Below are 12,370 nucleotides of genomic sequence, written 5' to 3'. Positions count from 1 at the left end.
TGGTAGAAAAAAAGGACGCAATCGTTTCCACAACTCCATGCACATCCATATCGGGAAAATACCCTTTGGTCTGTCCGACAACTGGAAAAATATTAGTTTCATAAGTCTCATGATACGACGTGCCCTCACCAACTTGAAAATAGTTTATTCAAATAGAAAAACACTAAATAGAAAGGGTAAAATCATCTTCTGTGAGTTTTTAGTCCTTTCTCACCTCAAATACGCCAACAACATATAATCCTGCAATTTCTGAAAGAGACTGACTTCGGCTACAAATGGTTCAGAACTCTAGTCTGCGTTTGATTCAAGATCTGAAAAGACATGATCACGTATCCAGGCTGCTGAGGGAAATCGTTTGACTCACTATTTACAACTGACGAATTATTCATATATGCACTTCGTCCCATAAGATTATAGAAACAATGTAGCCACCTTGTTTTTATGGAGAACAATTACCTTCTGGACTGACGTTCAACACCTGAACGTACGATTCAAATCTAGGCTTACGCTATCGCTGCATATACTAATAATATACTAATCTTTGGATAAACAATATGGAAAAAATTCTTCCTCTTTCACATACGAGAGGTGTGACTTACCAGTCTAAAGCTGGTAGACTTTGAATATTCCAAAGAGCTGAATCGTGTGAAATGACTACGAAACGAATTATAAGATTATTCTCAGAACAAAGGAAGTGGCTCCATGTGAATGAATGCTGGATATAGGAAACTGCTTTCAAATGGCTTCTTCAGGAAGAAATTATGAAAAAACATTTGAAAAAGTTCACTTCAAGCGACATATGATCCACTTCGAACATAACACAAATCAAATAAAATATAACAAATGATTCACTTCAGAATTCAATAATATTTCCCGAAATAATCAATCAGTTTCGATCGTCTACCTGGCATAACACAACTAGGCTCTATAACAAAATCCTGAATATTAATTCCTTCATTCAATTTGAGAAGGTGACTTCTATCAGATGAGTTATCACTGTGAATGTTTGTCAGTTGCAAATCGTAATTTTTTGTTTTGCTATGTCGAATAATTGAAGTATACTGTAGTCCTCTACATGTAAATTTGCTTGTAATAATTCAAATCAATTGATTGAGTGGAAGAAGGCACAAGTCCCACCTCTTCTCAGTACGAACCGTTTGCTAACACTGCCTTTTTGTAGGTCATTTTCTCTAACGCTATTGTAATTTCAGTTTGATTCTACCAATGAAATCGTTTGTCATTATTATATATATTTCAATATTAACATATGTCATAAAAAGGATTTGAAGCTTTATAACTTATATTTATTATATGCCACCTCTTTCGATAGCTGGATGTGCAATCATCTTCTTGGCTCTACTCAAACTGAATGTTTGTTTGTCCATTTTTTGTGTTATTTTCGTGTTTGGCTTGTAGGTGATGTTGATGTTCAGGAGTTCGAAGATGTTAGTTTTTTAGTTTGGTGACCTACGTATGTAAATGGAGTCCATCGTTGTTTTGTTTTATTTGTTGGAGTAGTTATGATCCTCGTTCTTTATTTTTTGTTTGATTCTATTTTCTAATTCATCTATTGTCCTTTGGGTGTATCCGTTCTCGTTTGCTATTTGGTATATGATTTTCCTTTTCTTGTTCCGGGCTTCATTGTTAAGTGGCATCCTTAATATTCTGCATATGAATGCGTTATAGGCAGTCATTTTGTGTGATGGTGGGTGGTTTAAACTTGCGGGTATCCGTTCTCGGATACACTCAAAAGACAATAGATAAATTAGAAAATAGAACAGAACAAAAAATACAGAACAAGGATCAAACTACTCCAACAGATAAACCTACAAAACGATGGACTACATTCACATACGTAGGTCACCAAACCAAAAAACTAACAAACATCTTCAAACCCCTGAACATCAACATCACTTTCAAGTCAAACACGAAAATAACACAAATAATATAAACAGCTATGAAAAAGAAGAAGACAAAAACCTAAACGGAGTGTACAGCATACAATGCTCGGACAGCAACAAATTCTGTATCGACCAAAACAAGAAAAAACTGATCCAAAGGTACGACGAGCACAAAAAGGCATACATAAACCCAATAACATAAAAATCAAACCTCGCGACACACGCCATACAAAACAAACATAGCTTTCCCCCACCAGAGAACATCTGGGAAAACTTCAATATCCATAAATATAAAAGGCATAATTCACTTTTCGATGAACAAATACAAATCAGAACACAACAAGACCTAACATTCTATATATATTCCTAGAAACAGTGAACCTAGAGAAAATCCAACACATAGGACATTACCTGATGTAACCCAAATACAGGCAAATTTACCTGCAGTACCTGCACCGAGGCTTTCTATCCGCATGAAATAAAAAACAAGATAAAACGTTCAGTTTGAGTAGAGCCAAGAAGATGATAGCACAGCCAGCTATCGAAAGCTGGCATATAATAAATAGGAGTTATAAAGATTCCAATTCTTTTTGTGACATACATTAATATCAAAATACTGGAAATAAAGGAAAATTTGTTGCATCATTCAAAAAAAATATTATATATAAGTACGGAACACCATGATAGATTTCGAACCTGAGATTACATATTATGGTCCATGGAATTCAGAACCACCAACAGTCACCAAATAGATGTTTATGTATGAAGAAGTAAAAAATATGCCATTACTTTATGAAAAGGAGTTTGAAGGCATAAAACAACGAGATTGATTAGAAATTTTTCGTTTTTCCGTTATTAGTCGCTTTCAAAATTTAATAATGTTAATTTCCAACAGTTCATATGAACCTAAATACGTTGATGCACTTACTTCATTAACTTCTTTGGCAATAGTTCGTTCCCACATTTGACCTGGTAGTACTTTCACAGATGGAATCCAATGTTCAAAATTGTCCACAGTAAGCATCATTGTGCTGTCAATGTTGCAGAAAACTACAACGGAAACTACGTCACATAATTCTCCAATTGACTTGAAAACTGCCATGTTGTTAATAATGATCAGGAACTGCTGGTCAGTAGTTGAGAAATTGTGCACTTCACATTTTGGTACCTCAAGTTCGTTACTGATGATGCCAAGACTTTTATACAATTAATGACATTTCTCTTTAATAAAAGGCAGCGTTGTCAATTCTAATTTTTTCGTATTCGAACTCAGAAACTGATATATGAGTATTTCCAGCGTTATTACATAGCAATAAACATAGATATTTATAGGTTTCGTTAAAAAATGCTTTGGCGAAACATTCCATCACCAAATTTCCTCATTTCTACATTTATCTGAGATTTTTTGATGTTTTTGAAATTTACTTTAATTCATTATCAGTTCAAATTCTGACCAATAGAACTATCTCCTAAGACAAGTAGCATGATATACAGGGTGTTTCAAATTCGATCCCTACCATTGGGATTTCGGAAACTATGAGAGATACGAAGATGAAATTGGGGCAAAGTTGCTCATTTACCTGACTAATAATATGCCGTTGAGAAAGTTCTGGAATTCCGAGTATATCCGGAGATATCCGGAAAAATACAAAAATTTCGGAAAATGGTTTTTATTTTTTTCTGGCTTCAATTTTCGTAGGATATGAAAATAAATTTCACTTTCACATTGTCATTTTTGCCCTGCTACATAATGGTATTTTCAGATTTGCTATTCGACGTTTCTTCTTCGGCCACCATCATCAACTTTATTTTTTCTTATGGGTGATACATTGGATTCTTTCTGTTTTGAATATAACCAGATTTAAAGTTTTCAATGATTCATCATAAGTTATCATTCTTTCACGAAAAATTGGAGATATTGAAAACAAATTATTCTTATCTAAATAGGCTTTGACTTTGATGTTTCTAAATTTGACTCTCAATTTGTTACACTCAATGATATTTTGTTATTGTATAAGTCATTGAATTTTTGGCGAAAAATGGTTTTCATGAATGAAGAAAAAAGAAATATTACAGGTAGGAGAGAAACAGTGTTAAAACATCGGAAATGTATTTAAATTTGTATCCCGAAAGACGACAACCACATCGAACTATGTTCAAGTTATTGAATCAAAATCTCATTTGAATAGCCAATGAAAAAATACGGAGACAGAATCAACAATGAAAATTTAATAAATGAGGTGTGTATGAGGTAAATTAGACATTGTGTCCTTTTCAATGAAAATAGAATTTTGAATAAATAACAATAATTAAATAAAATGTAAAGACAGAAGTCAATCACAGCAAATGCTCGAAATGCTGACCTTGTTCATGACAACACAACTGTGCCCTTTTTCGAATATTATTCACTGCACAATAAGTTTCCGTCCTCTTTAATCTTCCGATCTCTCTAACAATGCTGTGTTGAAGGTAATAGTAACAACAATTAGATAATCATTGGCTGTCGCGGGCCAGATTGATGACAGTAAATCATTGGCTGTCGCGGGCCGGATTGATGACACTGGCGGGCCGGATTTGGCCCGCGTGCCGTAGTTTGGAGACCCCTGGTCTAATGCATCGTTTTTTGAATTTTCCCCTAACACATTAGAGGTTCACAAAAGAAAAACATGCAATACAGGAAATGGCAGCCAGTAACGGTGTCTCAGGAGATATTGTAGTCGATATAATGCGAAAGAAAAAGTTTAGGTTAAGAATGAACGAAACCTCGACTTTTAAAAATGACGAAAACCAAGATTAATATATGTCAGTTCCATACCAGCCTTTTAGGAAATCCAAAAGACAAAGTCGAGATTTCGGAAACGTCTAGAATTTACGAAATAAGATGTAAGGACTGTGATGCAAAATATTATGGACCGACAAAAAGATATATTGAAATAAGATATAAGGAACACAGCACACCTTAAATATGGAAGACCAGAAAAATCAGCAGTCGCCCATCATATTTTACAACAAAACCATTTCATAGACTTTTGTTCATTAAGATTAGTTAGACAAGATCTAGATGCCTATTAGAGTGTAGAAATAGGTAAACATAATAATATTATGAATAACGATGGTGGACCTGTGGTATCACTGACTGAGTCTGGCAACACTGTGGCGAACAGCCGAGTGACACTCTTCCGCGAACAAAGTCAGTCAATCTGACACGTTGGTCCAAAAAGGATTAGATCACTCGTTAATTAGTTGTAAACAGTTTATGAATACAGTTTTACTCACAGTATAATTCTGTGTTTGTTACACCCACCCATCATACTACATTTTGGCGACGAGTTTACTCATTATTATTATTAGACAATCAAAAACGCGTAAATACGAGGGGAAATCGAAACGTTCAACCCGCTGTGTTGAACATGAAAGTGACAATGAAAACGATAATTCTTCAGAATATAATAGTGAATCGGAATCTGGGGATACAGACTATAACTCGACCGTTTTAAATATTAGAAAAGTAGGAACGGCTAGTAAAGTGATGTTACCAGTACAAATAAGTACCCAGAATATTGACATGCTTTATGATCCTGGCTCTGTGAATGCGTTAGTCGGCAGGTTAATTTGGAATAAAATTGGCAGCCCATCACTAAAAAAAGTAGGTGATTTGATTGCCTACGGCGAAAAGCCAATGAGCACTTTGGGTAAATGTATGGTGGAAGTGAAAGCTTTCGACAATAAATTAACATTGCCCCTTTATGTAACAAACGATGACGACATACCACTTTTTGGCCTGGACTGGTGTTTAGCTTTTAAATTACCTCTACCTCGTGGGGCAAAAATATATCGTATAAAGGAGGACAACCAACACAAAAGTATGATTGACAGTGTACTGGGTGATTTTCCAGAACTTTTCGATGACTCTTTAGGCACCATAAAAGGCCACCAAGCCAAAATATACATACAAAATGATGTCAGTCCATTAAAATTTCGTCCAAGAAACGTACCGATAGCGCTACAAGATCAAGTTTCAGCTGAACTTGATCGATAGCATTCACCATTGGTTTATATAGATTTTGTCAAAAGAACTAGTGGCTGCAGCCCGTAGACGAGTATTCAACTCGATGTAGGGACGCAGCCATGCAGATTGTTCGAATTTCAAAACCCGATGAATTTTGGTTAGAATCAAACCGTTTTTCAATGCTTGTTTCAAGTTGCGATAGTGCAAGATATATTTGTCTTTATTATACAGGGTACCCAATAATTTTTTTGTTTGGAATTTGGTGGTGCTTGATGCTCTGGACAAAAAGGAAAATCTTGATGCGAATCATGTAATCTCCCAGAGTATTCCAAATCAACTTCCAATATGTAGCCTTCTGAAGTATTGTCAGGAATTTCAGTTACATCTTTGTCAAAATTTTCCACCCACTGAAAACCGTTGTAAGGTAAAAATTCTGACATTGCCCACCCATATAAATTATTACCGTCTAAATTTAAAAGATATATTGAAGGTTTTTCGGGATTGTATGCTTCCATATATTTATTATTTGCTTCAGAATATCTATTTAAACAAACCGATATTCCGCCCCTTACCCCCTTTTCTACAAACATAATCATGTCAATGTCTTTTGAAATTTGTAATTTACATTTTGTATACTTCAACATGGCATCCCACGTGTACCCAGGCATAGTATAATACCATGCGGGGTCCAACCCATAAGTTGCCATGCTTTTTTGACGAAAATTTTCAAAAACGTCTGCCAGTAATAAAATATCTGTTTTCAAATATAGGACCGCATACGATCCCAAGTTTGTAATTTCGAATGATTCCCAAACATTTTATGTGTGAGCATATTTCTCTTCTGTTATGTATTTATGATTTAATTTATTATAGAATTCTTCTCGTGATGGTAACTCGGTGTCGTTCAATTTTTCCATGCTATCTACATAATCATATGGAAATTTCCCTTCCTGGTGAGAAGAGCGAATTTCTCATCATTTGAATGAATAAATTCTTTTTTTTTAATTTCCAAATCATTTTGATCCAATGTGGATACTAATTCATCCATCGATGTTCCCATGAATCGAAAAGAATCTATAAATCGAAATTTAATTTGTTTCAGCATCCTTCTGTGTGAAGGAAATGTATTTCTCTTTATTTGAGGGAAGTATGCTCACACAGCCTTTTTTGCGATATCTCTTATTATGAAGTGAATTATGAAAAGTAATGGGTACCACGAATAATTTTCGAAAGTTGACATTACAGGAGGCTTGGTGTGCAAATCCGCGGAACGCCTCCGTATAGTGATCATGATCGTACACAATAACATCTTTGGGGGCGAACGGTTTTTCGCAAATATGACAAGTCGTTGCAGCACCGATATTATTTAAAGGCACTGTCATCGGCTCAATATTCTTTATTTTTGATTCAACAAATTTTGAAATATCAGACAACTCATCGGCAAACTATTTCATACAGTATTAACCTCGATAGCTTTTGAAATGAGAAAGACTGTCCTCATAGGAACACTTGAAGTAGTAGCCTGCACTGAAAGGTATAGTTTTTGGTATTTTGTAATTTTGTTAGATATGCTTTCGTTGCATTTTCCAACAGTGACTCAAAATCAGCAAAAATTATAAACGGACATTTTGGTTTATAAACATAATTTCGAAATTCCAGTCGAATTTTACAGTCATTCACTTTTTCGCACAAAACAGTATGATCATTCAATTTTTGCTGACTTGAAAAATAAATGAGACATCTATCACGAAAACTTTTGTCCTCTATGATTACTCATTTGTTTTGAAAATAGTCTAGACGACATGTAGTCGATCCAACAATAATGGAATTCAATTTCAGTCTCGTCATCATCATCAATTGGTGGAGCCTCATAATCATTCAATTTTGGAAAATATTTGTCTTGAATTAATAACAAATTAACATGTCTGTCCCGTTGTGTTGTCGTGAGTCTGGCAGGTACTACTACATATAATGATTTTTCCTTTGCTTGATTCAATTCTGAAGTGAAAACATTTACAGAAATGATATTAAGTTTTTCAAATTTGGAAATTTGTTGTAAATCCATTGGAGTACTCAAAACTGTAGAATAGTGTGGATATTTTGACACTCTTTGTGGATGTTTTGCTACAGGATACAAGGCGCTAATAAAACTCCAAAAGAAACACATTTCGTCATCGTTTCGTACATTAATGCATGCCTGCTTCCTTGCGATTTCTTGCGACAGCTGAATGAAAGAAGAACCGTAACCAATTACATATTCATTTATTGCTACTTCCAACAAAAGAATTCTACTCAAAGCCCACACCGACAGTTGTTCTTCAAATTCGCCTAACTTATTTAATATAACATCCACAGCCACATACCAAGCAGTCAAGTCCGTACCTGAATCGATAACTTTATTTGGTGTACTGAAATATTTACGATCAACAATTTCCCCATCATTCGATTTCTTAATAAAATCCCCTGAAAATGTGAAATTTACTGTGAGACATGACATTTGTTTTGAAATTTTGGAAAGCTCACGTTTGAATAATGAAAAAGCATCACCTAGAAACTTTTTAGGATCTTTATGAGTTAAATTGATGATTACCCTCGTTGTTATTCTATGATTGAAAACATTGTTAACAGTTTGCCACTTCACCCTGGTGCTTCGTCGTTTCAAACCCGAGCCTATATGTTCATTATTCATCATTTTGATAATCACTTTAAAGCGTTTCAATTCACCAATTTTTGTAATTATTTTCTAGAGCCACTAACTAGAACGGTACCTGAGGGTACCGTTCGGGTTGCGAAACGCCAGAATGATATATGTTTAGTGTACATGGATGATATTATTGTATACTCAACATCCTTACAAGAACATATAATCAACCTGAAAAAAGTTTTTCAGAGGCTACGCGAAACAAACTTGAAAATTCAGGTTGACAAATCAGAATTTCTCAAGAAAGAAGTTTCTTTTCTCGGGCACATTGTAACATCAGAAAGTGTTAAACCAAATCCGGATAAAATCAAAGCTATTATGCAATATCCCATCCCAACAACTACGAAACAAATAAAATCATTTCTTGGACTTTTGGGATACTACCGTAAATTTATTAAAGACTTTGCCAAAATTACAAGACCATTTACACTTTGTCTGAAAAAAGGCGCCACAATCAAGCATGATGGAAATTTCATCAAAGCTTTCAACCATTGCAAAACTCTTCTGACAAATGACCCAATATTACAGTACCCAGACTTTGACAAGCCTTTTAACCTTACTACAGACGCCTCAAATTTTGCAATTGGTGCTATTTTATCACAGGGCCCTATTGGTTCTGACCGTCCCGTTGCATATGCATCTAGGACACTGAACGACGCGGAGCATCGTCAATGCAACTATAGCATAATAGAAAAAGAACTTTTGGCTATTGTATGGGCCACGAAGTATTTCCGCCCCTACATTTTTGGTAGAAATTTTTTTATTTATACTGACCACAAACCACTTCAATGGCTGATGTCTTTAAAAGAACCAAATTCAAGACTCGTCCGTTGGAAGTGGAAATTAGAAGAGTTCGACTATCAAATTATGTACAAAAAAGGAAAAAAAAACACCAATGCAGACGCCCTCTCAAGAATTGAAATCCACGCCAATGAAGTAGAACCACAGCCATACAGTGCGAGGACAAATCTAGAAGATATTGAAGAAACCTCCCCGTTTTTACAATATATGAAAAAATTCAACATTACACAGAAACACCCAGAACAAGACAACATCTCATTATCTAACAACCTTGACGAAACCCCGAACGAAGCCGAAATCGGAGTAGAAACCGACACATCGAGCTCAGTACAAGAAAATAAGATTCAAGAATTGATTTCAAACCCCGAGGAACCTGATGAACCCGAAGAAAATAATGTAACTGTACATACAAATGCTGAAAATCCCGTTCAAGAAATCAACCCAAGTGAATCACCTATCAATGTCTTTAGAAATCAAATCCACATATCAAAATCAACCTTACCAAGAAAAACAACCAGAAAAACGCTATGGGAACCAAACATAAAAAAAATATGGAACATATACATAGTAAACAATGACCTTTCTCCAAAAATAACATTTTTCAGTGATTTTGGTCAGCCTAGAAAAACTTATGCATTTTATTTCAATGATGACGAATCGAACAAAATGTACGAAAACCTTTGCACTCTAATGACGCAAACTTTCAAAAACCACACATTCAAATTAATTAAATGCAATTTGAAACTTGAAAATATAACAAACGATGACAGACAGAAAGAACTATTAGCCTATAATTATGAAACAAAAACAAACCATCGCGGAATTCAAGAAACAATACAACAAATTAAGAAAAAGTACTATTGGCCCAACCTTGCTAATCATGTCAAGAATCAATCAACAAATGCGAAGTATGTCAAATATCTAAATATGATAGAAACACACCAAAAATAAATTTTCAAATAATACCAACACCCAAAAAACCATTTGAAATCGTTCATATCGATGTTTTTCAAGCCAACGGTCATAAATTCCTTACGATAATAGATACAACAAATCATCTAAAAGAACAATTCGTTCAGGCCAGTCTCAACACCCTACACAGTAGCTTAATGGACTGACACCTATCAGAAAACAACTACTCCCCTGGCTAATACCACGAAGGGCGTTGGATTATATTCGACCGGTGTCAGTGCAGGATTCTTCACTGAAGTTATTCCTGCATATGCTGTTGGCGATACAACTGCCGCAATAGATTTTCAATTATTGGAACACACTTGCAGACCGGTTTCGGGCTGTTTGGCCACTCGTCAGTGCAAGATAGTGTATATCATCAACATAAAGTCGATGATTTCCGATAATTGAAAATCGAATTCCGTCAGAGTATCATTCCTCGAACTAAGCTGAAGACTACAACAAACAACAGGTTTGTCGTCGCTCCATCTGCCTGTGAACGAGTTAACCAACTGCATATCCAAATTTGCCCAATTCCTCGTAAAAGGAAAGAAATCTTTCACGTATAGTCAGTGGGCATACTTGAAGACTGGCTATAAATCAAATCATCTAAAAGAATAATTCGTTCAGGCCAGTCTCAACACCCTACACAGTAGGTTAATGGACTGACACCTATCAGAAAACAACTACTCCCCTGGCTAATACCACGAAGGGCGTTGGATTATATCCGACAGGTGTCAGTGCAGGATTCTTCACTGAAGTTATTCCTGCATATGCTGTTGGCGATACAACTGCCGCAATAGATTTTCAATTATTGGAACACACTTGCAGACCGGTTTCGGGCTGTTTGGCCACTCGTCAGTGCAAGGTAGTGTATATCATCAACATAAAGTCAATGATTTCCGATAATCTGTGTGTAATACATCTAAGTTTTCTTTATACATACACACTGAGTGGTTGTAGATGTCAGTTGAATTGGAATTCTTGAATGATTTTATTATATCAGTTATTTCTTCTTCTGTTGGAGGATAGATGAAAAGTGGATTTCCATTCACGGTAGTAGGGGATTTACCTAGATGTGTCGAGAAATGAGCTGTCGAGGGTGGAATTTCATTGATTATTTCATTTATTTTATTTCATTTCAATTGTTAAATTATTCAGCAGATATCATCATAGTTGTCTTTTTTTTATGTTTCCTTCCTGTATTGGTGTTGATGTGCTCCCAGATAGCTTTTGGTCTATTAGACGACTCGCGAATATTATTCAGCGCCACTTGCTTTTTCCTATTAATAAGTAGTTGTTCATACTCGTATTTCTTTAATTTGAATTGTTTTTTAATTCTTCATTGGTGATTTCTGTCTTGGCTTTTATAATGCTAACATCGACTATAGCTTCTTTATTTCTCCGGTAATTATCACCCTTCACCTTGATTAACGTGAAGCTCATTTCGTGGTAATATTGAAAAATATTCATAAATATTTTAGTGCATTCATTGGAATCTGTTATTTCATCTAAAACAACCCAATTTTCTGCAGAAAGGAAATTTTTAAATGATTGCTTATTTTCATTGTTTTTGTTGAAAACTAATTAACTAGTGATATTCGCCATTTCCAAAATATTTGTGAATTCAACCGATTGTGCTTTGTGATCGGATAGGTGCAACTCTATAACTTCTGCTTTATCGACAACGAAATTTGTAAAAATATTATCAATACAGGAGTGACCTCTTGTCGGTTCTATAATATTCCTTTCCAACCCAAAAGCTGAGAAAATATCAGCAACCTCACGACAAATAGTCGATTTCTCATTGAAATTAATGTTAAAATCGCCCCCAACTATTATTCGATACTTAGAAAAATTTTCCTCAATTTTGTGAAGACTATCATGTAGATGATCTTTGAAAATTGTTAAATTTCCTACTGGATTTCGATACAACACGGTCACTACACATTTCAACTCGTACACAGTGCAAACACTCATTTCAAAATCTTCTTCAATGCAGAGATT

The 12,370-nt window shown here is 35.1% G+C and overlaps 2 protein-coding genes across 9 annotated transcripts in view; one reads left to right on the top strand and one right to left on the bottom strand.

Annotated features, from left to right (window-relative positions):
* Window positions 1-12,370, top strand: part of LOC111514374 (uncharacterized) — a 103,446-nt gene that overhangs the window by 9,576 nt on the left and 81,500 nt on the right. The window lies entirely within an intron of this gene.
* LOC111514398 (uncharacterized) overlaps window positions 1-12,370 on the bottom strand; it is a 109,787-nt gene that overhangs the window by 59,310 nt on the left and 38,107 nt on the right. For 4 of the 7 annotated variants that reach the window (XM_023170652.2, XM_023170635.2, XM_074184803.1 and 1 more), the window contains exon 1: window positions 2,830-3,133. The exons of 1 other annotated variant lie outside the window; for it this stretch is intronic. In XM_023170652.2, the coding sequence (XP_023026420.1) occupies window positions 2,830-3,003 (174 nt within the window). In that variant the 5' untranslated portion in view covers window positions 3,004-3,133. Of the gene's footprint in view, window positions 1-214; window positions 359-2,829; window positions 3,135-12,370 lie in introns of those variants that run through there. 2 more of the 7 variants (XM_074184798.1, XM_023170662.2) reach the window with 2 other exon arrangements.

The sequence above is a fragment of the Leptinotarsa decemlineata genome, unplaced genomic scaffold (genome assembly GCF_025532065.1).
Source record: "Leptinotarsa decemlineata unplaced genomic scaffold, Ldec_3_MD MMD2_P_RNA_scaffold_2, whole genome shotgun sequence".
NCBI lineage: Eukaryota > Metazoa > Arthropoda > Insecta > Coleoptera > Chrysomelidae > Leptinotarsa > Leptinotarsa decemlineata.
This window is presented reverse-complemented; position numbering and strand designations above follow the sequence as displayed.